Consider the following 27,604-nt stretch of genomic DNA (forward strand, 5'->3'; position numbering starts at 1 on the left):
TAGAGGGACAGGATTCAAGGTGTCCATTGCTTGTGATTACTCATAAGGAAGCAACCTCACTGTCAGTTTCGCCTTGCTTTCTCATCATTATGACTCAGTCCCTGCTGTCCCCAATCTCCTCTGAGTGTGTGGTCTGTGTGCTGGGCTGGAGAAGCTTTACCAAGATCATCATTGCTTAGGTTACCCAGTATTTCCTTCTCCAAAGCCTAATGCTGGATACATTCCACGAAAAACATAAAATAAAACCTATGTCTGATCTATAACTGGCTCAGATCTATTTAGGTTTACCACAGATTTAAGTTAAAGACTATAAGACTGGTCTACACCTACAAGTTAAAAACCCTAAAACTGATATAATCATTTCAGACACACACATATTCCAAACAAAATAAAATTAAAATTTTTCCTATAAATCCAAAAGAAATATTCTCTAACTCTACACCTAAAGAGACTTTTTGAAATTCATAGGACTTTCAAATAAAGTGCCACCCACCTGAAGAGGATTCATAATTAACACAGAAATGTTTCTTGTCGCCTTTTTTTTTTTTTAAAGACCTTATTCATCCATTTGACAGAGAAAGACACAGTGAGAGAGGGAACACAATCAAGGTGGGGTGGGAGAGGGAGAAGGCTTCCCGCTGAGCAGGAAGCCCGACGCGGGGCTGGATCCCAGGATCCTGGGATCACGACCCGAGCCGAAGCCAGATGCCCAACGACTAAGCCACCCAGGTGCCCCTCTTGTCGCTCCTTCTGAATGGTATCAGAAGGCACTATAAGAATAGGATATTGTAATTACTGTTTCTTCAATATGTGTTTTAAGAGTAGATATAAAAAAAAAAAGGTTGATGAACTGGCATCTATACTTTTAATTTCCATTATAAGTCCATCTCACTGCTTTGAGGGCAGTTTCACATAGAAAGTAATATAACCTCAAAAGGTTATACCAAGGCTCTGACATAAATAAACTCTTCAGTCAATGACATGACTACAGCTATTTGAAAAAACACAGAAAGGGCATAAGTACAAGTAAAAGAAGATATCATTCCCATAGTTAGTATGAGCAAAGTACTTTGAATTATGGGTTTGGCTTATGTAGCTGTGCTGTCCACCAAGGTAGCCACTAGCCACATGGGGCTACTTAAAATAAAGTTAATTAAAATTAAATAAAACTTGAAATTTAGTTCCTCAGTCCCATTAGCCATATTCTGAATGCTCAGTAACCATACGTGGTCAGTGACTACCTCACTGGATAGTATAAATATACAACATTTACATCATTGCAGAAAGTTCTATTAAGTAGTGCTGAAATAGGTTAGAATAGCACTCTTTCAAAGCCATAGATTTACTAATTGCCGTTTATTTACTTAGGTTTTTAAGATACATAAACCTTGACAGATATTGCAGTGGTCATTTTCGGTATGGTAACCCTATGTCCTGGCTTTTCTAGAATACCAGTATTTCTTGTCTATATTACTTCCAATAACATGAACCACTAAAAGTAAAAGTAAATGTAACAAATTAAATTTTTAGTAGGACTTTTTATATTAAATAAACAGATCAGACTCCTTTGTCACACAACGTGTCCCAAATTTTGATGCAAGAAAAAAACAAAAAAATAAAAACTCATGTATATGGTGAATGCAGCCAAGAGGCTCTACTTTCTCCAGGAAGAGTCTCTACTTTCTCTAAGCGACCCTAGCACCAATGCCTGTGTCTTAATTACTCACCGAACTCTAGGTGGGTCTGATCCAGGTGGCGCAGCTGAACCACCTCCCTGCTGATATCTGCAGGGCAGATAGTAAACTCTCTGCACCACTACTCGGACCCCAACTCCTGACCATGTGGCAGCTCCCTGGCTTTCCACTGCATCCAGGAGAGAATCCCTCAGGGGAGCTTGGGCTGGGAAGTGCTGTTTGGCTTCCTCATGTCCGTGGGTGCAGTCTGTCCACATTGTAGTGAGACTACTACACATTACCTGGCCAAGACATGCAAAGGGAACAATTTCAGTTTAACTCATAACAGCATGGTATGTACCAAATCATGACATTATGAGGCAATCTTCTGATATAACTGCAGAACACCAAAGGAATGATGAAGATAAGACATTGCATGTGCCTCTGTGTCTACCAGGTAACTAATGCTGTTGAGGAGGGCAAGGTGAGCAAGATAATATGTGAACCTCAGAGTGTTTCCAATCAATAGAAGCACAGATCATTTTGGGTCTTTGAAAACATGTAAAGTCCTGCTATTACAAAACTTCATGGTAATCTAGAAAATTTTTCTTTTATGAGGTAAACAATCCCAACAGGACAAACTAAAAAACAAAAGAATGTCTAGGGTTTCAAAATTAAGTCATTATTAAGTGCTTGTTGTGTGCAGTCTACTAGGCTAGACACTTTACAGGCTCATGTAGCCTCCCAACAACCCTTTACAATAATATTAAATATCATAATAAGATAACACTTCTAGAGGACATTCCAGGTACTTTTCTTTAAGTACTGTACTTATATAACCAACATATTTAACCTCATAACTACCCAAGTGGGTAGATTATATCATTATTACCATTTTAAAGATAAAAATATTGAAACACAGAAAAATTATGTATATTGCCCAATGTTACTCAGCAATAAGTGGTTGAGGCAGAATTTGAACCAGGATTCCTGGTTCTAAAGCCTATATTCATAACCATGATGTTATACTGCAGCTTCATTGTCACTGTTGTAAGACAAAAATGTTATCTCAAGAATTTAATATCAATGGCTATTTACAACTAAATGTTAAAGCAGTAATGCACTTTGAGTCATAAATTAAATTAATTAGAGAGCCCTCTTTTCCCCATTACCCCCTTCAGATACTTCTTTTGATAATCAAAGGGAGAGTATGCTTGTTGACACATTTACAAACAAGATGCAACTTTGTTTACTTTTTTTCTTTTTTTAATTTAAGATTTTATTTATTTATTTGTCAGAGAGAGTGAAAGAGAGAGCACAAGCAGGGGGAGCGGCAGGCAGAGGGAGAAGCAGGATCCTCGCTGAGCAAGGAGCCCAATGGACCTGAGCTGAAGGCAGACACTTAACCAACTGAGCCACCCAGGCATTCCTACTTTTCTTTTTCTTATATCCCCTCATACAGTCTGTCAGCCTTAGCATTCTGTTCAGTGCTGATTCAGCTAACTGGGTGAACCTGAGATGGTGCACATAGAGTCATAGACACTTACAGCCTGGAATGATCCCTGGAGTGCCCTTCATGCCTTCTGTGAGTGAAATTTAGTGGTTCCCTAAATTTATCTTGGCCAATGATCATGACTCAGGGCCAATAAAATTTCAAAAAACAATCTACAGCATAAAATTTCAAGTTTATGCAGTTCTTTTTATCCCAAGGGATATAGATACTGTGAAAAAGAAAAATATAACTTTTTATTTATTTATTTATTTATTTATTTATTTATTTATTTATTTTTAAAGATTTTATTTATTTGCAAGAGAGAGAATGAGAGGCAGAGAGCATGAGAGGGAGGAGGGTCAGAGGGAGAAGCAGACTCCCTGCTGAGCAGGGAGTCCGATGCAGGACTCGATCCCGGGACTCCAGGATCATGACCTGAGCCGAAGGCAGTCGCTTAACCAACTGAGCCACCCAGGCGCCCTAACTTTTTAATTTGATAACTAAAAGGCTGAAGCAAAATTCTTAGGTAATTACAAAATGAGAATAAAAAAATAAAAAATCATATATTTTGATAGATTAGGATAAAGATTAAAAAAACACAATTATATAGATAAAATACTGTGAAAAGACTACTACCAAATACTGAACCACTTCATACTTTCTTCAGGCATAACAATAATAACAAGATGTTCTAGCATATATATTTACTGAATATTTGAAGGGGAACCAAAGGTAAACATCTTTGCTTATACCTTTCAAATCCAATATTATTACAAAGCATAAAACATCTAAAACAAATGAAAATTTACCTGGCTTTCAGGTGATTTATATGTTAGATTCCTAAATCTAAACATCTGAGCCAAAGTGATACTTTTTCTTGGACGGGGTGAGTCCCAACAGTGTGCTTCATGTATTATTTTTGAATCTTCTTTGGCAACAACTTTCTGACAAAAATAAGTATTCAGAATAACAGGGCAACTTCCATTTGGTATAATAAGCTTTTGCCTGAAAAAGAGAAAGAAATATAATAGTTTACAGTTACAGTTTATTTACAATGTTGGATTTCCCTCATGTTCTTGCTAAATCAGGAATACAAAGGGCAATGACTCACCTCTATGGACAGATAAAACCAAGTTAGGCCACTAAGTGACAGCTACAGATGAATGAATGGATAGAGAAAATGTGGTACATATATACACTGAAATATTACTCAGCCATAAAAAGAATGAGATCTTGTCATTTGTAACATGAATAGACTTAGTGTTATATTAAGTGAAATAAGTCTGACAAAGATAGGAAATACCATATGATCTCACTTAAATATGGAATCTAAAAACAACAGAAACAAACAAACAAAAACAAAACAGTCTCATAAATACAGAAAACAAACTGGTAGTTGTCAGAGGGGCTGGGCTTGGGGTGGGGAGATGGGCAAAATGAGTGAAGGGGATTCAGAGGTATAAACCTGCAGTTATAAAATGAATAAGTCATGGGGATAAGAAGTACCACACAGGGGACATGGTCAATAACACTGTAAAACTTTGTATGATGACAGATGGTAACCTATCATGGTAAGCATTGTGTAACGCACAGAACTACCAAAGCACTATGTTGCATACCTGAAACTAATGGGATATTGTATGTCAACTATACTTCAATAAAACAAACACACAAACAGAAGTGACACCTACCCTCACATGCTCAAGAGGGAATGCCAATGGAATTAATTTTACTTTTCCAGTGCAAGTCTGTGTCAGGAGAGGGGGAATGGAAGAAGGCCATGTCATGTCACTGCCTGGGCTTGAGCTCCCTCAGGTCTCCTACTCTGGTAGATGATTGCCTTGGAGAAATGCAGGGAGTGAGCAAAGACTATCAACAGGCTCAAGAATTGCCCAGACATTAAAATAAATGTTATTTACAAATGAAAACTTCAGACACTTTGACAGCTCTAATCTTTCAAAGAACATGACATCAAGACCCAAAGGAGCTTCTATCTTCACTATCAAATAGAACATAGTCACAGAAATGCTTCACATTTAAGTTGAAAAGGAATGTGGGGACACAGACAAAATTCTCCTGGTCCCTTTCAGACATCTGATTTGACATCTTCAACACTCATTCCTTAAAGGAGGTAGTGCTGCTTAACATTAAGGAAAATTTAGGACTTCTACTTCTGGGAAGGTGGGAGTAGACATACTTTTCCCTAATTTATCCTCTGAAGCACAACTAAAATGACTAACATTACATATCAACTAAACCTAAGACACTGAGAGGTGGAAAAAAGAAGAAGGCATACCAGCCAAGCCCTGGAGACCTTGAGACCTAAGGAACAACATAGTGGTGAGTTCCTGGGTTTTCTGTTTTCTTATATCCCAGACTTCAAACTGAAGAAGATGGCAACATGATACAGCAATAGGTACAGATAAAAAAGTCTTCTACAAAAGCTTACTCTCTCCAATTAAAAGCTAAGAAAGAGACAGCCTAGTATAATACAAAACTTTCAGAAAATGACTGCTCTAATCTAGGCAAACATCACAGAAAAACCTGTGACTCACCATCATACACACCAGAAAAGGGTGAGTGGGGAGCTCAGACTTGCACTCTCATCAGGCTGTAATAAAAAGTCTCGATAGGGGTGGTGTGAGAGAAGGCAGGATAGAATGTTGGGACTTCCATCCCTGCAGGCTTATAATGAGCCTTCCCTGATCAACTCCCCACCCCGCAACACACACACACCATGACAATGGAGATCACCTGGGGGCCTGGACTTCTATCCCCCCCAACCCCCGCCCCCACCCGACATCAGTAACCAGTACTCCTGGCTACCCTCTATCCTCATACCTTCCTCCAGTCCTCTCAGTGGAAACCATGTGGGAAGAAGCACCCCTGGCTCTCCCAGCAAGGGTGATATCAGTGGAGGCCTAGCAGGAAGCTGGAACTCACATCTGCCTAGCAGTAACAAGGAGTCCTTTCCCCCTCAGCATTAATGGAGGCCAAGTGGGGAATTTGGACTTCTTCCTCCACCTGGCAGTAACAACCCCCCACCCCCGCCCCACTCCCTCCACTTCTCTTCTCAGAACTGTATCAGACAAAGCACTCTAGAACAGATTTAAATAAGATCCAGAGTCTCATAATACCTCAAACGTATAGGTTACCATCTAAAGTCACTTCTTGTACTAAGAACCAGGAAAAATCTTAAATGAAAAAAGAATTAATAGATGACAATGCTGAAATGACACAGGTATTAGAATTATTTGACAAAGATTCTAAAGTAGCCATTATAAGCATGCTTCAATAGGTCATTATGAATACACACAGACAAATGAAAAGACAGAAAGTCTCAGCAAAGAAACAGATTTTTTTAGAATGGAAATTTTGAACCGAGAAATAAAATGAAAATAAAAACTCAATGGAAGGGTTCAACAGCAGAATGGAAGAAACAGAAAAAATCAGTTAAACAGAAAAAATCAGAAACAGAAAAAACAGAAATTAAACAATATGAACAACAAAGAAAAAATAGACTTAAAACAATCTGAACAGAACCTCAAGATCTGTGTGAAGGACGAAATAAAAATAGATATATACAGGTAAATACAATAGGCTTTCCTACTCTTCTTGGGTTTTCAAAATTGTATTTAGAGTTGCAGCAACAATTATAACACTCCCTGATATAGTTCTAAACGAATATAAAAACAATATTTAAGAAAATCATAGTTGAGAACAGTAAAGGGATATAAGAGGTAAGGTTTATACACTTCATAAAAACTGGCAAAATGTTGACCCAGGAGTCTGTGATAAAATTTAATCCTTAGAGCAATCAATAAAATAGCTATAAAAAGAGATATACACAAAAATATTATAAATAAATTAAAATAAAATTATAAAAAATGTTCAAGTAACCCACATGAAGCCAGGGGAAAGAAAACAGAAATGAAAAAACAGAAAGAGAATGTAGAGAAGACAAAAAATAAAAAGGTAGCCCTAAGTCCTAACACATCAATAATTATATTAAGTGTAAATGGTCTAAATAAACCAAGTAAAAAACAAAGATTAGCAGAGTGGATTAAAAAAACATGATCCATCTATATGTTGTCTATAAGAAATTCACTTCAAATATAAAGATATAGGTGAAACAAAAGTAAAAAGATGGGGAAAATACATCACATAAACATTAATAAAAGTATAGCAGGGGGAAGGGTATCATATGAAGTAGGCTTTAGAGCAAATAAAATTATCAGAGACCAGAGGGACATTACATAATGACTTTTACCAAATGTGCAAAGAAGAATTAACACCAATTTCATACAATCTTTTTCAGAAAATAGAAGAGGAGGAAATACTGCCCAATTCATTTTATAAAGCTAGTATTACCCTAATATGAAAACCAGAAAAAGACAGTGCCAAAAAAAAAAAAAAAAAGGAGAAGAAGAAAGAAAAAGAGAAACCACAGACCAACATACCTCAGGAATACAGATGAAAAATCCTTAATAAAATACTAGAAAATAGAATTCGGAAGTGAGTATAAGGAAGTATGCAACATGACAAAGGGGTTAATTCCAGAGATGCAAGTCTCATTTGATATTTGAAAATCACCTCCACCACATTCAAAATGAAAGAAGTCATATAGCTCATCAGTAGATGCAGAAAAACCACGTTACAGCATTCAACACTCATATAATAAAACAAAAAAATCAGAAAACCAGAAATATAGAACACTCTCAAGTTGATAAAGAGCATCTACAAAAATCCTACAGGTAGCATTATAATTAATAGTGAAGGAATGAATGCTTTCCATCTAAGAAGGGAAACAAGGCAAGGATGTCCATTCTCACCACATTTTCTTTTCTTTTTTTGTTGCTAAAAAGAGGCCTATGTTCTTTCTTCACATACAGTACTTTGAATACTTTTAACATCATTTCCCACAAAGAATGAGAGGAAATGTCAAGAAAAGAGTGAGAATTATTTACATTTTCCAAATGGAAGCAAGGAGACTCCCAAGGGCATATGAGGTCATCAGAACTCTGGGTTGCAAGCCCCATTTGGTCTTGGTTCTGCCACCAACACCATCAGGGGACACAGGAGGAGCCACAAGTGACAAGCCTGCTAACCTCAGTTCCAGCTGTGGGTCCTAAAGCAGCCCATAACCCAGATCTAGCTGGGTTTACAAACCACATATTTGATATCTAATATCACATATCTGATAAGGGATTAATATCTAAAATATACAAGAAACTCATACAACTCAATAGCAAAAAAACAACCTGATTAGGGATGCCTAAGTGGCTCAGTTGGTTAAGCGACTGCCTTCAGCTCAGGTCGTGATCCTGGAGTCCTGGGATCAAGTCCCACATTGGGATCCCTGCTTAGCAGGGAGTTTGCTTCTCCCTCCAACCCTCCCCCCTCTCATGCTCTCTCTCTCCCTCTTTCTCTCTCTCTCCCTCTTTCTCTTTCTCTCTCTCATTCTCTCTCTCTCAAATAAATAAATAAAATCTTAAAAAAAAAAACCTGATTAGAAAATGGGCACAAGATCTGAGTCAATGTTCCTCCAAAGAAGACATACAAATGACCAACAGGTATATGAAATGTGCTCAACATCATTAGTCATCAGGGAAATGCCAATCTAAACCACAAGGAGATTTCACCTCACACATGTTAAGATGGCTATTCTCAAAAAGACAAGATATCAAGTATTGTTGAAGGTATGGAGAAAAGGAAACCCCTGTACACTTTTGGTAGGAATGCAAATTGGTACAGTCATTATAGAAAACAGTATGGAGGTTCATAAAAAAATTTACAATAGAACTACCATATGATCCAGGAATTCCACTTCTGGGTATATGTCCAAAATAAATGAAATTAGGATCTCAAAGAGATATCTGAACTTCCATGTTCATTTCAACATTATTCACAATAGCCAAAATATGGAAACAACCTTTGTCTGTTGACAGATGAATGGATAAAGAAAAAGTAGTGTATATATGCACATGTGCATGTGCACACACACGAATAATATTCAGCCATAAAAGAGAAATCCTGTCATTTGTGAAAACATGAATGTGGAGAAACCTGGAGGACATTATGCTAAGTGAAATAAACCAGACACAGGAAGTTAAATACTTCATAATCTTGCTTATATGTGGAATCTAAAAAAATTGAACTGCTAGAAGCAGAGAGTGGAATTGTGGTTAACAGGGGCTACAGGATGGGGAAAAAAAGAGCTATTGGTCAAAAGATACAAATTTTCAGTTATTAGATGAATGCGTTCTAGAGATCTAATGAACAGCATGGTGACTATAGTTAATAATATATAGTTGAACTTTGCCATGAAGTAGATCTTAAGTGTTCTCACCACACACACAAGAAAAGGTAACTAAGTGTGGTGAAAGATACATTAATTAGTTTGATTGTGGTAGTTATTTCACAACATCTATCAATATATATCAAACCATCACCTTATACACTTTAAATATATACAATTTTTATGGCCCATACACCTTAACAAAGTTGGAAAAAAATAAATTTATATGGAAAGGTAAAGGAATTAGAATATCTAAAACAATTTTGAAAAAGAAGAATAGAGTGGGACAAATCACTCTATCTCATATCAAGACTTAACCATATAGTTACAATAATCAGTACTGTATGGATTGGTAGAGGAATAGACAGATCAATAAAGCAGAATAGAGAACCTATAAGTGGACGCCGCATATATGCCCAACTGATTTTTCACAAAAGTGCCAAAGCAATACAATAAAGGAAGTAGACTCCAGATATTCATAGTCAGAAAAGTATGAGCTTCAAATAAAGTCTCAAACTTCATTTGAAACTTAACTCAAAATTAATCATGAACACAAATGTAAACCATAAAGCCATAAAACTTTTAGGAAAAAAAAAGACACAGGAGAAAATCTTCAATACTTAGGCTAGACAAAGTATACTTAGACTTGAGATTAAAAAAAAAAAATTACCCATAAAAAGAAAAAGAAATTGACAACTGGACTTCATCAAAACTAAAAACTTTTGCTTTGAGAAAGACCTTGTTAAGAGGACAAAAAGAGGTGGGGGGATGGGGGAACTGGGTGATGGACATTAAGGAGGGCATGTGATGTAATGAGCACTGGGTATTATATAAGACTGATGAATCATTGACCTCTACCTCTGAAACCAATAATACATTATATGTTAATTAATTGAATTTGAATTAAAAAACAAATAAATTTTTAAAAAGAAGATAAAAAGAGAACCTACAGAGGTAAGATATTTGCAAATCACATATCCAAGAAAGGACAATAACTTAGAATATATAAAGAAATCTGAAAACTGAGTGTGAAAAAATGAACAATTAGAACATGGACAACTGTCACGAATAGACAATTCACCAAAGAGATATACAAATGGCAAATTAGTACATCAAAAGATGTTCATTGTCATTAGCCATTAAGAAAACACACATTAAAGCCACAGAGGTATATAGTACCTCTATACTATCCAAATGGTTAAAATAAAACATAGTGATACCACCAAAAGCAGATGAGGATATAGAGAACTGGATTGCTCAAACATTGCTGGTGGGAATGTAAAGGTATATAGCCACTCGGAAAAATTTTGGCAATTTTGGAAAAACATTAAATATGCAATTACCATACAACCCACTGCACTCCTGGGCATTCATTGCAGAGATGCAAACTTATGTTTATACAAAAACCTATGTAGGAATGTTCATAGCAGCTGTATTCATAATAGTCTACAACTGGAAACTTAAATGTCATCATTGGATGAGAATGGTTAAGCAAACTGTTAAATCCACATCATAGAACACTATTCAGCAATAAAAAGGAAGGAACTATTGATACACACAACAACATGGATAAATCTCCAGGGAATTATGCTGAGTGAAAAACAAATAATCCCTAAAGAGATAGAGAACATATTAGCGGTTACCAGGGTTTAAGGGTCTAGTAATTTCCACATAATCAATCCAAATACAAATTTGTAAGTGAGGTTTTAAGCCTATCGGCTATAGGTATGGTAACCAGAAGTAAGAAAAAAATTATGAGAGATGGAGACAGAGTTAGACACACACACACACACAAAGAAAAGAGAGGAAGGGAGGGACAGAGAGACAGATACAGAGTCAGCAAGAGGCTATAATAAGAGAGGAAGGGTGGGGCACAGTGTCTAGCACTGTCTGGGTACAAATGTAAATATGTTCCACACAACAAGATGGATGAAAGCTGTCAAAAACTTCCAGCCTTTTCTTTCAAATTAATTTTAAAAAACTAAGATAAAGTAATACTATTTTAAGAACTAAGTTAAGAAGAAAGTACTAGTAAAATTTTTTTTTAATTTTTTTTTTTATTTATTCATTTGAGACACAGAGATACAGAGAGAGAGAGAGAGAGAAAGCATGAGCAGGGAGAGAGGCAGAGGGAGAGGAAGAAGCAGGCTCCTCGCTGAGCCAGGATCCCTATGTGGGGCTCGATCCCAGGACCCTGGGATCATGACCTGAGCTGAAGGCAGATGCTTAACCATCTGAGCCACCCAGGTGCCCCAGTACTAGTAAAATTTTTATATTTAGAACCTTTCAGTTTACAGATAAACATTACCAATATTAGAACTGTGTTCTGCCTAATTCAGTCTTGTTTAAGGCTGTTAAGGTTAAACTGAATTAAAAATAGCAAACCAGGGGTGCCTGGGTAGCTCAGTTGGTTGAGCCTCTGACTCTTGGTTTCAGCTCAGGTCATGATTTCGGGGTCATGAGAGTGAGCCCTTCATCGGGTTCCATGCTCAGCATGGAGTCTGCTTGAGATTCCTTCTCCCTCCCTTTCTGCTCCTCCCCCACTCACATGCATGCACTCTCTCTCTCTCAAATAAGTAAATAAGTAAAATCTTAAAAAAAAGAAAATAGCAAACCACTCCAATGAAGTGAAAGCTTAATTTAGCCTTCTTTCTATGCTACCAATAATCCCTAAAATTTTCAAAATTATTTTAATGAGTTTAACCTTCTATTTATTCTACTTAGCTCAGGTCCAAAAAAGGATATCTTCCTTACTTAAATAATCACTTTTTCAAAAAGAAGGTCAATTTGCTGATTTCAATAGCATTAGATGTTCTTTGTCTCCTGGGTAGGACCACATGGCTAATTATGAGCAATTTATCTGCAAAGGTGGCATAATTTACAAACACATATGCAAACCCAAAAGGGGCTCATTTTTTGATCTCTTGTTGACAAAGTGAATAAACTCAGGATAGATGCAGGATTATTGCATCAAAATGAATAAAAAGCATTAATATATTTGGCCTGCCCTCAATGCAACTACACTAGATAACTGTACAAACATACCCATGATCTCAAGCATTATATTCTTGGTGTTTTTGCCCATTTCCCTCCATTTCCTTCTTATTTATGAGCAGACTTGAAGGGCCTCTTAAAGTGTTTCAAATGCCTTGCTAATCTCTATTATAAAGCTCACATTTTAATTAGCTAATAAAAATAAAGTTTAACACTCCATATTTTAATATTTGCCTATTAGAAACATAGGTCTCCTTAGCCTGGTGATGGGTATTAAAGAGGGCACGTATTGCATGGAGCACTAGGTGTTATACACAAACAATGAATCATGGAACACTACATCAAAAACTAATGTTGTAATGTATGGTGATTAACATAATAATAAAAATTTTTAAAAAAAGAAACATAGGTCTCTTTAATGCTTATAGCTCCCATATTCTAATTTTCCTTCGTATTTAATGTTCAGTTCTATATGAAAATATTCAAAACATATTCTTTTTATTTATTATTTTTTTATTTTATTATGTTATGTTAGTCACCATACAATACATCATTAGTTTTTGATGTGGTAATCCACGATTCATTGTTTTCGTATAACACCCTGTGCCCTCCTTAATACCCACCACCGGGCTAACACATCCCCCCCACCCCCCTTCCCTCTAAAACCCTGTTTGTTTCTCAGAGTCCATAGTCTCTCATGGTTCATCTCTCCCTGATTCCCCCCCTTCATTTTTCCCTTCCTTCTCCTAATGTCCTCCATGCTATTCCTTATGTTCCACAAATAAGTGAAACCATATGATAATTGACTTTCTCTGCTTGACTTATTTCACTTAGTATAATCTCTTCCAGTCCCATCCATGTTGATATCAAAACATATTCTTGATAAAAAAATTAACTTTGAAATTTTACAATTCATAGTAATCTGATAAGGAAGGTTGACCTGGCAGGAATCCCTTTTAGCAATAAAAAGACAGAACTCTTTTATTTATTTATTTTTTTTAAATTTATTCACAAGAGACAGACAGACAGAGGCAGAGGGAGAAGCAGGCTCCCTGCTGAGCAGGGAGCCCGATGCGGGACTCGATCCCAGGACCCTGGGATCATGACCTGAGCCGAAGGCAGACGCTTAACCATCTGAGCCACCCAGGCGCCCCAGAACTCTTTTAATTTCAAATGGGGAAAAAATGAAGTTAGCTAATAGGCAATTAACAAAAATAAACATTAAAGTGATGCAGTTTGGAAAGAACGATGTCCTTAATTAAATGTGTATCATTTTGCAATATCACAGCATTTCTGTTTACTTACCCAGCCCTCCACCTTGGTAGCAAAGTTAGGGTTAACCCAAATTCAGAATCTTCCAGATTCCCAGAAATTATAGAGATGATAATAAACAGTGTCATCCCAAACAGGCAGATTTTTTAAAGTTTTAAAAACTTTTTTAAATCATTAAAAAAGACTTACCTTGTAACTATTAATCTGGACCTCTTTTATAATTAACAAGTCACTACAAATTTAGCAAAAAGAAAAGTTTTAACTATTTTGAAATGTGGCTGAGTAATTATATATTTTCAAAAATAGCATATATATATCAGTGTTGTTATCTTTGCTTAAAAGAAAGGAAACCCAAGGTAGAAATAATGGTTATTTGGCCCAGGTGTAGGGCTCTGAGAGTGACAAGAACCCAGGACATGCTTCTGAAGCATGTGGCCAGCTCATCAACACCTGCATCTTCTGCAGAAAACAAGGGGGAACACTTATTTTAATGACGACACAAATGTGTATTTAGTTATACATAAAACAAAAATACTGAATATACACATTTAGTAAAATTGTTCCTGATTCAGGCTAATCAAACTGAATTAGTCTAGAATAGAAATAACTTGTAAGGATGCTTAGTTCATTACTTTAAATCACAAATTAAAATTATAGTCGTTAGAAAAGAGAAAGTTTTGGCAAGCCTTCTGAAATAGAAATAACTAATTTTTTTTTAAATTAAGGTATAATTGACATATCATGTTATATTGTTTCAGGTATACAAAATGAATCATTATTTGTATATATTGTGAAATGATCACAGCAAAAAGTCTAGTTAACATCCATCACCATATATAGTTACAAATTTTTTCTTGTGATGAGAACTTTTAAGATCAACTCTCCTAGCAACTTTTTTTTTCTCTTAGCAACTTTCAAATATACAATATAGTATTATTAACTATAGTCACCATGATGTACATTACATCCCCAGGACTTACTTGTTTTATAACTGGAAGTTTGTGCCTTTTGAACCCCTTCACTCATGTTTCCTGCCCCCACCCCCTGCCTCTGGAAACCACCAATCTGTTCTCTGTATCTTTGGGCAGGTATGCCTAATTTTTAACTAGCACATCACTTGTTTCTGTACAAATAGTACTGAGATTTGAAAACAATTGATTCTCTAAGGTAAACACACTTGAAATCTTGTTCAAATTTCTCATGCACTCGCAAGTACCTTTTATCTTCAAAGTTAACTACACAGGTAAACATAATCTATCTATCCATAGGATCATATTTCTGAATTAGGGAATCTGAATGAGGTTTAAAATGATTTAGCATAATATAGGAAGTATAAAATTTCAATCACAGATACAACTTTTTACACTCAAGAGGATCTGGAAATTAATTCAAATAATAACACAACTAATAATAAGATTTGGAAGGGTAGTAGATACTGAAAGACCTTAAAACCCATATCTAGGTCCATTTGATTAATTTCACTCCTTTTACTGAACATCTATGATGTGCCAGGCACTAGGAATCCAGTCAGAGACAAGAAGGTTGAGTGGACGGTTTTACTGCAAAGGAAAAGGGTGTTACTGAGATAGGATACCCCAATGGAGGACCCTCTGTGAGTAATCCCACTGCGGTTAGGGAAGTCTTCCCAGGAGAGGGAGCCAGATGAGGGGTGTCATGGATCAGGGAGGGTGAAAGCACAAAGAAGAGATGCATGGAGGCCTCCAGAGGCTGCCCAGTGGCAATGACCACAATTTAATTTCAATGTGATGAACAAATATGTCACACTACCACATCACTGAGTCTCTTCAAAAAAAAAAAAAAATTCACACGTTCAATTTCCTTTACTAGCAGGAAAAGGAAGTTAGAGCTTTTCAGCATCCACATCCATGGTTCCATCATTACTTCTCTAGATAGTATGACCTCTCAATTTCATTTTATACTGCAATCCAATACTAACTGCTATGGACCTTACAATCATCTCTTGATGTATTTTATCGCTGCAAATGTTATATAATGGCCAAAAAAGAAAGTTTACAGAGCATGTATGATTAAGATTAATATTATAGCATATTTAACTAGTATTTCTAAAGATCAAACTGAAAATAAAAACAAACCTAAGGTGTTAAACCTCACTTGACAAATCATACATACAACCAATACCAGTGAACATTATCATGACACTGAAGAATATGCATTTACTTTCTAGTAAACGCTCAGAGAATCCTTGAGATGGCAGCAGGGTGGGCTAAAATATGGGAGAGTTATACACACAAATGAAATACACAAAAAACTGGAAAGTAAGTCTTCAAAGGAGTCCATGTACTAAGGATTCTGGCAGAAATTTTTTTGTTTGTTTGTTTGTTTGTTTTTAATAGAGAATACTGTATGTTTGGGGCACCTGGGTGGCCCAGTCGGTTAAGAGTCTGCCTTGGCTCAGGTCATGATTCCAGGGTCCTGGGATGGAGTCCCGCACTGGGCTCCTTGCTCAGCAGGGAGTCTGCTTCTCCCTCTCCCTCTGCTGTTCTCCCTGCTTGTGTTCACGTGTGCACTCTCTCTCTCTGATAAATAAATAAATAAATAAATAAATAAATAAATAAATAAATAAATAAAATCTTAAAAAAAAATAGAGGATACAGTATGTTTAATAAAAATGACAATTTGTCAAAATATTTTCTGAAACCAGAAATGACTGCTCAAACACATGTTTTGCATTAAAAACCATTTCCATTTCTCCTCACCTGAGAATGTTATATATAGAACTCAAGTAAACAAGAAACAACAGACTTAAAAAAAAAATGTCTTGAGATCAGAGAAGGAAAACCATGTGAAATATCTTTTCATTTTCTATCATTTCAAAGGTTGACAATTCTATCACTATCAACACTGACAAAGTGTGAAATACCCTGTAAACAACTTGTTTTCAGGAACATTGTGAGCAATCTTTCTTTTATTTTCCCACTAGTTATGTATTCTCAAATTTTTTGTGTCTAGCAACTGATTAAATCAAGACTATATTTTGCCCTGAATAGGTTGATAAGGGTGATGGTGAATGACACATAACCCCTTAAAAAGCAAACTGTCTATTCCGAACCATAAAATAAGGTCAATTTGCTTGTTTACTATCCAGGAAGAATTCATACAAATCTGTGGTGGGAGCAAAAGGATTAACGGGTTAATAGGATTAATGCAGTGACCCAAAGAAAACAAAGACAAACAGAATTTTCTTTTCTTTTCTTCCTTCTTTCCTCTACCTTCTTTCCTTCCCTCTTCTAATGGCTAACTAGCTAAAGAAGATTGCACTAGGAACTGTAGTTGCCTGAAGAACATAATCTAGGTTTAATTTTTCTTTTCACTGAAGACATGCTTGGGAGAAACCAATCAATTTTGTTTATAGTTCAGTTTCATCTCTACGCCTTACCTACCCCAGGCCCAAATCTGGCTAGTGTATATACCAGGAGAGGCTGGGCCATTGGGTGGGGAGTTGAGAGGGCTTACGTCCATGTAGGGCCATACATCAGTGAAGCAACAAAGTGCAGTAAAACATTGTGCTACAATAGAAGGAACATGGGCTTCTATAGGGAGGCAGAGGGTAGACTTCTCCATATTAATTAAGTCTCTTCTAAAATGTCTCTGTGAGAGGTCTTGATGGGCTGGTTCAACAACAACAAAAACAAAAACAAAAAAATGTTGTTTGAATGAATGTCAGTCCTTCTAGCTTCCTTGGGAAAAGTTGTGCATTGAGAGCGCTTTTCACATTGATGTGCTTGTGTCTGTTTCTACAAAGAAATCCTCAACTACTATCAGCTGTTTCATTTTTATCTTTGTTTTTTGAATGCCAAACAGTACTTGACATCAGCAAGGAACCCAACAGATTTTCCTAAACTAATGAACAAAAATTTATTCCTATTTACCAGATATATGTATAAAGAAATGAATGTGACTTTTAAATAGCTAAATCAGACCTACTGTAACTGAGTCCTATAAGTTCCAAGTAGGAATCTGGGAATGGTACCAATTTAAAATAAGGGCTTTGAAAAATGAAAGCTCTAAAGGGAGAGCATCCAGGCCCATGAATGTCTACTGCATAGCACACAATAATTTGAGAGGCCAGAGAGAGGATATGGGTTTTGGATCTAAGATGTCTTAGATTTAAATCCTGGTTTTGCCACTTATTAGCTGTGTAGTTGTGGACAAATTCCATCTACAACTCCGTTTCTATAAAATGGGAGTATTAACAGTAGCTAGAGTTACTCCACAGATGTCTTGTGAGAATGAAATGAATGAACCGATGTGTTCTTCATTCAGCTTCACACCTGCAAGGGCTCAGGGGATGAGGCTGTCAGTGCCGCTGCTGCTGCGACCGTGAGTTTTACCTTCAGTCCTTACACATTAGTCACTGTCTACTGGGCGGCAAAGACCAGGGTTATTTAGTGTTATTTAGAAGGCCCATTTTCTTTTTCCTCCTAAAGATTAACTAGAATTAGAGGTCGCCAGAAGCAAATATTACTTCTCTGTTACCCACTCATATGCTAATTTGCCTAACACCTTTTCTGCTACTGATACTCACTGCTTAAGATTCTGCTAGGTCTTACTGCACTGGACTACACTCTTAGTACTCAGTCCTTTCAGTCTTCACTCCATAGGATAAATATGACTATCCCAATCTTCAGAGGAGGCTAAATAACAATCATTTCTATACCACGGGTCCATTCCAGGGCTGAAATACAAACAAATCGGCTTTAAAGCTAGTCTGTTCTTTTTCCAGGCCTACCTCCCTGGAACAAGAATGGGACTCACCACGTGGACACTGGCAAGAAAGGTCCTGCCATTATTCCTGGAGGAACCAAAGCATGAGAAGGGGAAGTGATACATATTTAGGAGCTGGTTAGCTAGCCCACAGGATCAGATCAGGCTAACAAGAATGCATGAAATTTAGGTGGGACTACAGGAGATTACGCTTCTTGTTCATAGCTATCAAGTGCTAGGCAGTTTGACAAGCTGCAATGGAGGGACTTTAAATTTAATTGCCAAAGGTCCCTGATGATAACAGAACTTTTAGAGCCACTTTCAATACCTGTGCCTATAAGGTAGCCACTAGTCCTTGTAGCTAATCAAATTTAAATTAAATAAATTTTAAAATGCAATTCCATAAATTGCATGAGCCACATTTCTAGTATTCAATGTGGCTAGTGCTTATCATAGAGGACAGCACATTTCCATCACTGCAGAAAGTTCCATGCCGCTATCTGAGAATTCTGATTTTCAGGATAAACAATACCACATTCTACTCATCAGTAAATGCTTTTTGATCAATTGATTAATTGATTGATTGGATGTGAAAGGGGTTACTATACCCAGTGACTTCTAAGGCTAACTTCACAAACTTTAGGACCACCCATGTCCCCTACTCTGGACACCTACACCAGTGCATGGGCACTAAATCTAAGTTAGTGACAAGACAATGTTAATGATTTTTGTTATGAATTTTTAAAAATAGCAAAATATCCTGCCCATCTTCTCAGTCATTTAAAGAATGAATGGACATTCTTTCTCCCCCCTAAAAATCAGATTTAAGAAAAATTTAAAGGGTTGCCTGGGTGGCTCAGTCAGTTAAGTGTCTGCCTTCAGCTCAGGTCATGAGCCCAGCATCGGGCTCCCTGCTCAGCAGACAGCCTATTTCTCCCTCTCCCTCTGCTACTCCCCCTGCTTGTGCTCACGCGCTCTCTGTCAAATAAATAAATCTTAAAAAAAAAAAAAAGAGGGGCGCCTGGGTGGCTCAGTTGGTTAAGCGACTGCCTTCGGCTCAGGTCATGATCCTGGAGTCCCGGGATCGAGTCCCACATCAGGCTCCCTGCTCAGCAGGGAGTCTGCTTCTCCCTCTGACCCTCCTCCCTCTCACGCTCTCTGTCTCTCATTCTCTCTCTCTCAAATAAATAAATAAAAATCTTTAAAAAAAAAAAAAGAAAAATTTAAAAACAGAAGTTCTAGGAAATCTCTCAAAACTGAAGAATTAAGCCAATTTCAGAAATAAGAACTTTCAGGCTTATACTTTATTTTTAACTTTTTTACTGTGTTCAAATGTCTTTTACCTTCCTATCCAAATTAGACTTAAGAAACTGCTAAAAACCACTGCAGAACACTGACATTTATAATTGCGTGTGCTATTTTTAAATTCCCAGAATATACTTTGTCTAATTCCCCTTTTATCCAAATAAACCTAACATTGAGGAGCAGTGTATTTCTGTTTGAAAGTGAATAGTATAGTAAATAACATTTAAGATGAATTCATAGAAGGGTATAAAATATGAGAATAAACTACCTTTGTAAAACAGAAGTCTAGTTCTCTTGACAGACATAAGACTCTGATCTGATCATTTCCTTTTCAAGGCACAGGGCCACTGGGAATGGCAATTTAAAGAAAGAACCACCATGTTTCTGGCAGTGGTTGTAAGTTTTATTTTCAAGGTACAGATCCCCCACTTTTATTTGGTAATGAAAATTCTGCCAGAACTTGACAGGAAATACAAGGAGAACAAAGCAGGAAGAAAGACCTGGTCTGAAGTCACACTGACTTGGGTTTAAATTCTAGCTCTGCCACTTATTGCCTATTTTGTTTTAATCAAATTACTTCAATTTCCAGAACTTTTTCATATCTAAAATGGGGATCATACATACCTAATGGTGTTACTGTGAGATTAGTTACATATATACAAGCCACACATGCAGATGACTTACATATAATGCCTGGCACATAGACCAGCTATTCTTTTAAACAGGAGCTAGGATCACTAGATACTGGCTATTTCTAAAATCTCTAGAGGTTAACATAATTTTTACAATGCAAGATAGGTCATCTTAGAAAAATTAAGTTTTCTCTGGGTTATTGTAGCGTATCCACTTCTATATACAACTGGGTAATTAAAGGTCTTAGAAATGTTCATATGGTTTTACTCAACAAAGTCACTGTAAAGAATCTATACCAATGAAATAATCAGAGATGTGAAGAAAAACATCTATGTATAAAAATATTAATTATACTCATTTAAATAGAGAGATATAGCAAAGAATCTAAATTTCTAACAAAAAGTAGAAAAATAAATCATGAAACAGCAATACAAATGATAGCATTAAAAATCCTAATTCAAAAATATATTTAAGGAAATTGTGGGTTATACCGTTGTTGTTATACTGCTGAATTAGAAAAACAGACTTAGGCCTGTAACAACTATGTGATCCCAAGATGGTAGGACTATATCTTACTAATATAATGTTCTTAGAAAGACAAAGTGCTAGAACAATCTGCACCAAAAAATTAAGCAATTTATCCCTAGATGAATAGGTTATATACAGGTAACTTTGTATGTTCTTCTTTGTATTACTGTATCTTTTTTCTTCCCACAATAAAAGTTTATTATTTTAATATGTATAAATAAACATTTAAATAAATCTTTTCTTGGGGCGTCTGGGTGGCTCAGTCGTTAAGCGTCTGCCTTCGGCTCAGGTCATGATCCCAGGGTCCTGGGATCGAGCCCTGCATCAGGCTCCCTGCTCTGCGGGAAGCCTGCTTCTGCCTCTCCCACTCCCCCTGCTTGTGTTCCCTCTCTCGCTGTGTCTCTCTCTGTCAAATAAATAAATAAAATCTTTAAAATAAATAAATAAATAAATAAATAAATAAATAAATAAATAAATATTTTCTTTAATAATAAATTGCCTTAAATAATTGGGTAAATTATGTAACAATCACTTCCTATTTGAGTAACTCTCAAATACGACCAAACTGACCCAAGCTAGGACTCAACATTTTCTTCATATTTTCTTTTCCCTAGCATCACAATTTTATCTCTCTCTCTCTCTCTCTCTCTCTCATTTTAGATTTGTGCTATGACAGTACCATCTCTCTACAGAGTTGGGTTTGTGACTCTAACACACAAAAGGCTGATTATCACCTTTCAGCTACTTTGCTGCATTAAAACATGTTCCACTAGGTCAACGAAGCACAAGGCTATGGCTGGGTTTCCTATAGGTATGTTTCCTATTTCCTGGGTAAAGGATTACACCTGTTCTGTTCAATGTTTTTTGAGAACGAGAAGTAGGAATCTTTATAACAAGATCCAAAATACATGCATTAACAAGTGAAGTGCATATTGCAGTCCTGAAAGAAATCTGGATACCTTAGTATCAGTTATGACTGGTCCTTATCTTTAAGGATCATTCTGACACTGAGTTGTAAGGCATCTCCTTAATATAAACCTAAATGTATTTGCATGCTTGTCAGCATTACTTCTCCCAGACCAATCTTAAATACTTATCTTTATAGTCTTTATCTCCCAGTGTGACTCCAGAACAGAAATTTTAAAACCTTAGGCATGAATCAGAACCACAGGCTTGTTAAAACACAAATTGTTGCACCCCACCCCCAAAGTTTCTGATTCAGTGGGTCCAGGGTGGGGCCCCCTTGCTGGCATTTTTAACAAGTTTCAAAGAAATGCTGATGGTGCTGGTCCTACAGCCATACTTTGAGGATTAGTATTCTAGAAAAACACACATAGCCATTTGCACAAGTACCTATAATGCACCTCAAGCTTACCCTGACAAAACACCTGCCCAGGATCAGGACTTAGCACGAGTGATAAGAAGCATTTCTATGGAGGTCTTCCGGTTTGGCCAGTACTTGTAGGAAAGCAACACTTCCTCCTTTGGGTTCCATCACATCTGGTCAAGCTTTGAAATCATTACAGCTGTAGTGTTTTAATGCTTTAACTTGTTGACATGAACAGCTTGGCTTTCTCATCCCCTAATTAACAATAAAGATCTTATTCCATGCAGCAGAAGAGATAAAAATTATCCAGCAAATCTCTGGGCCCACAGCTCAATTGCTGCAGAGAAAATTACAATTTGATACTTTTCTTCACTTGATTGAGGTAACAAAGCCTCCTATGCACCTCATCTGTAGTATCAATAAGTCAACAGTATACACATTTTTAGAAACATCCAATATGCCATTCCACATTTTTTCTAGGTGTAAAGCGTCTATTCAGAGCAGCAGGGTGGCACAGCAGAGAGAACACAGAATATAAGTCTAGAGATTTGGGTTCAAATCTCAGTTTTGTCTTGTATAAGCCAAATGATCTTGATTATATCACCTAAACTAACAGAGTCCATTTTGTCTTGTGTATGGGTACAGTAACATTTGTTAGAGCATTTTAAGGAAAAATGGATATGAAACTATTTGATATATTAAAATGCTTTATGTAAAATATTTATTATTCTTCAAAGACCAGAAAACTTTCAAAATAGTATTTTTCCCATAACAAACCATTTACAACTATAATTTCAATACAATTTAATGTAATTTAAACAAAACAATGATACTTTTTAAACTACTGAAATTGAGAAACCTTGGGGTGCCTGGTGGCTCAGCTGGTTAAGCATTTGCCTTTAGCTCAGGTCATGATCTCAGGATCCTGGGATTGAGCCCCACGTTGGGCTCCCTGCTCAGCTGGGTGTCTGCTACTACCTCTCCCTCTGTGTGCCCTCTCTCTCTCTCTCTTGAATAAATAAATAAAATCTTTAAAAAAAAAAAGAAATTGAGAAATCTTTGGAGTATCATTTTTAATCAGAAATATATACATTTTTAACACACAGGTAACAAAGCCTACTTCAACTCTAGGATGTTAATAACCACAAACCTCAACTGTGGGAACCATCTTCAAAGAATACGGAAATAAAAAGATGAAGTGCCAATACCCAAGACAATCAAATGGTCAGAGTTGGTGACTCAGTTTTTACTTAAGCTAATTTTTACTAGAGCGCTCAGAAGAAGAAACTGGCTTAGGACAGGCTGAAGATTTACTGATTTTAAATCAGTAAAAGCAGCTAGGCAGTGGTTTGGTTTGTTGTCTAGTTTTTAAATTCTAGTTGAGATGAAATGTTGATTAAAAAACCACTTTAGATGGGGAGGAGCAACCTGGTGGAGGAGTAGGAGACCTGGATTTCATCTGGTCCCGGGAATTCAGCTAGATAGGGATCAAACCATTCTGAACACCTACGAACTCAACAGGAGATCGAAGAAAAGAATAGCAGCAACTCTCTGAACAGAAAAGCAACACTTTCTGGAAGGTAGGATGTGTGGAGAAGTGAATCCGAGGCGATATTCGTGAAGATAGACAGCAGGGGAGGGGGCCTCTGTCAGCCGCTACTGGCAAGTGATAGGGCAGTGGAGCACAAAATCGGAACTTTTAGAAGTCAGCCCCGCTGAGGGCGTTGCCCAGTGGCTAAGTGGGGGGTGGAACCCTCGTGGGACAGTGTGGACTCAGGACCATCGGGGTCACAGAAAGACCAGGGGTGCCTCAGTGCAGCAGAGCTCCCAGGTATTGGGAGCAGGGAAGCTGGCTGCAGAGACGGAGCCGAGGAGTGGGCTCTCAGCTCGGGGATGCCATAAACCATGATCCGCGGCACAGTCGGGCCACTGCTCTTCCAGCAGGGACCCAACAAGCAGCAGATCCGGGGAGACTCCCCTTCCTCCCCCGGGAGGAGCAGCACGGGAGCACATTGCAGGGATCTGCTGGGTTTGGAGACTCCACACGGGGTCGTGTGCCAGAGATAGAAATGCTCGGTCACAGGCCGGGTGAGGACGGAGTGCAGCCGGAGACCAGGGAGACAAGAGTGACTGACTGCTTTTCTCTGGGGGTGCACTGAGGAAGGGGGGCCCCGAGTTCTCGGCTCCTCCGGGGCGGAGATTGGGAGGCCGCTATTTTCACTCTTGGCCTCCAAAGTTGTATGGAAAGCTTGCAGAGAACAAAAGCTCCTGAGGGGAAATCCGAGTAGATGACTTAGCCCGGACGGCAAGGGCGGGGCAATTCCACCTCCGGCAAAGACATTTGGGAACCACGACAACAGGCCCCTCCCCCAGATGATCAGCAAGAACAGCCAGCTAAGTCCAAGCATGCTGATCAATGAGAATGGCAGAATTCCAGCGCTAGGGGAATACTGCACATAGAATTCATGGCTTTTTCCCCATGATTCTTTAGTGCTTCAAAGTTAATTGTTTTAACTTTCTTTTTCTTTTTTTTTGAATTTTTCTTTTTTTCTTTTTCAACCAACATCTTATCAATCCCTTTTTAAAAAAATCTTTTTTATTTTTCATTTTTAGAGTCCTATTCATTCATAGTAGTTAATCTTATTTTTGGTGTACATACATATATATATGTAAGTTGTTCTCTCCTTAAAATTTTGGGATACAGTTTCTTCTAACAGACCAAAATATACTCTATCTCTAATGTATGGCTTTGTTCTAGTCTCCTGCCTGATCACATCTCTCCCCCCTTTTTTTAAAATCCTCTTCTTTCTTTTTTTAACCAACTTCTTATCAATTCCTTTTATAAAATTTTTTATAATTTTCATCTTTACAGTCATATTCCATCCCTTCATCATATTAACCCTTATTTTTGTACATATATAAGTTTTTCTTTCTTTAAAATTTTGGGAGGCACTTTCTTCTAACAGACCAAATTATGCCCAAAATCTAGTGTGTGGCACTGATCTATGCACCAGCCTGATCATATCTGATCATATTCTGTTGTGGGTTTTTTTTGGTTGTTTTTATCTTTATATTTTTTCTTTCTTTCCCTTTCTTTTCCCCCAGTTTCAAGTCTCTTCTGATTTGTTTAGTGTATATTTTTCCAGTGACGTTGTTACCCTGTTACCATTTTGTTCTCTCATTCATCTATTCTCCTCTGGACAAAATGACAAGATGGAAAAAATCACCTCAATAAAAAGAGCAAGAGGCAGTACCGACTGCCAGGGAGCTAATCAATACGGACATTAGTAGGATGTTGGAACTAGAGTTCAGAATGATGATTTTAAAGATACTAGCTGGGCTTGAAAAAAGCATGGAAGATATTAGAGAAACCCTCTCTGGAGAAAAAAAAGAACTAAAATCTAATCAAGTCGAAATCAAAAAGGCTGTTAATGAGGTGCAATAAAAAATGGAGGCTCTAACTGCTAGGATAAATGAGGCAGAAGAGAGAATTAGTGAGACAGAAGACCAAATAATGGAAAACAAAGAAGCTGCGAAAAAGAGAGATAAACAACTACTGGATCACGAGGGCAGAATTCAAGAAATAAGTCGTACCATAAGACGAAACAGTATTAGAATAATTGGGATCCCAGAAGAAGAAGAAAGAGAGAGAGGGGCAGAAGGTATATTGGAGCAAATTATAGCAGAGAACTTCCCTAATTTGGGGAAGGAAACAGGCATCAAAATCCAGGAAGCACAGAGAACCCCTCTCAAAATCAATAAAAATAGGTCAACACCCCGACATCTAATAGTAAAACTTACGAGTCTCAGAGACAAAGAGAAAATCCTGAAAGCAGCTTGGGAGAAGAGATATGTAACCTACAATGGTAGAAACATTACACTGGCAACAGACCTATCCACAGAGACCTGGCAGGCCAGAAAGGACTGGCAGGATATATTCAGAGCACTAAATGAGAAAAATATGCAGCCAAGAATACTATATCCAGCTAGGCTGTCATTGAAAATAGAAAGAGAGATAAAAAGCTTACAGGACAGGGGCGCCTGGGTGGCTCAGCTGGTTAAGCAACTGCCTTCAGCTCAGGTCAGGATCCCGGAGTCCCGGGATCGAGTCCCACATCGGGCTCCCTGCTCAGCGGGGAGTCTGCTTCTCCCTCTGATCCTCCCCCTCTCATGCTCTCTGTCTCCCATTCTCTCTCTCAGATAAATAAATAAAACCTAAAAAAAAAAAAGGTTCCAGGACAAACAAAAACTGAAGGAACTTGCAAACACAAAACCAGCCCTACAAGAAATACTGAAAGGGGTCCTCTAAGCAAAGAGAGAGCCTAAAAGTAACATAGACCAGAAAGGAACACAGACAATATACAGTAACAGTCACCTTAAGGCAATACAAGGCACTAAATTCATATCTTTCAATAGTTACCCTGAGTGTAAATGGGCTAAATGCCCCAATCAAAAGACACAGGCTATCAGATTGGATACAAAATAAGACCCATCGATATGCTGTCTGCAAGAGACTCATTTTAGACCCAAAGATACCCCCAGATTGAAAGTGAAGGGGTGGAAAACCATTTACCATGCTCATGGACACCAAAAGAAAGCTGGGGTGGCAATCCTTATATCAGACAAATTAGATTTTAAGCCAAAGAGTATAATAAGAGATGAGGAAGGACACTATATCCTACTTAAAAGGTCTATCCAACAAGAAGATCTAACAATTATATATCCATATGCCCCTAACATGGGAGGAGCCAATTATATAAGCCAATTAATAACAAAAGCAAAGAAACACATTGACAACACAATAATAGTGGGGGACTTTAACACCCCCCTCACTGAAATGGACAGATCATCTAAGCAAAAGATCAACAAGGAAATAAACACTTTAAATGACACACTAGACCAAATGAACTTCACAGATATATTCAGAACATTCCATCCCAAAGCAACAGAATACACATTCTTCTCTAGTGCCCATGGAATATTCTCCAGAAGAGATCACATCCTAGGTCACAAATCAGGTCTCAACTGGTACCAAAAGATTGGGATCGTTCTCTGTGTATTTTCAGACTACAGTGCTTTGAAACTAGAACTCAATCACAAGAGGAAAGTCGGAAAGAACTCAAATACATGGAGGCTGAAGAGCATCCTACTAAAGAATGAATCAGTCAACCAGGAAATTAAAGAACAAATGACCCAAATAAATAAAATCATGAATGAAAGAGGAGCGATCACAACCAACACAAAAGAAATACAAACAATTGTAAGAACATATTATGAGCAACTCTATGCCAGCAAATTAGATAATCTGGAAGAAATGGATGCATTCCTAGAGATGT

At 37.4% G+C, this 27,604-nt stretch overlaps 1 protein-coding gene across 8 annotated transcripts in view; it reads right to left on the bottom strand.

Annotated features, from left to right (window-relative positions):
* The window catches only part of SPIDR (scaffold protein involved in DNA repair), a 571,046-nt gene that overhangs the window by 149,920 nt on the left and 393,522 nt on the right, over nucleotides 1-27,604 (bottom strand). For all 8 annotated transcript variants that reach the window (XM_064588368.1, XM_064588367.1, XM_064588365.1 and 5 more), the window contains 2 exons: nucleotides 3,975-4,170; nucleotides 1,728-1,975 (listed from right to left, as the gene is read on the bottom strand). In XM_064588368.1, the coding sequence (XP_064444438.1) occupies nucleotides 1,728-1,975; nucleotides 3,975-4,170 (444 nt within the window). The remainder of the gene's footprint in view (nucleotides 1-1,727; nucleotides 1,976-3,974; nucleotides 4,171-27,604) is intronic.

Source organism: Mirounga angustirostris, unplaced genomic scaffold (assembly GCF_029215605.1).
Source record: "Mirounga angustirostris isolate CCGP_5_RB_7025 unplaced genomic scaffold, mMirAng1.0.hap1 SCAF_4, whole genome shotgun sequence".
Lineage (NCBI taxonomy): Eukaryota > Metazoa > Chordata > Mammalia > Carnivora > Phocidae > Mirounga > Mirounga angustirostris.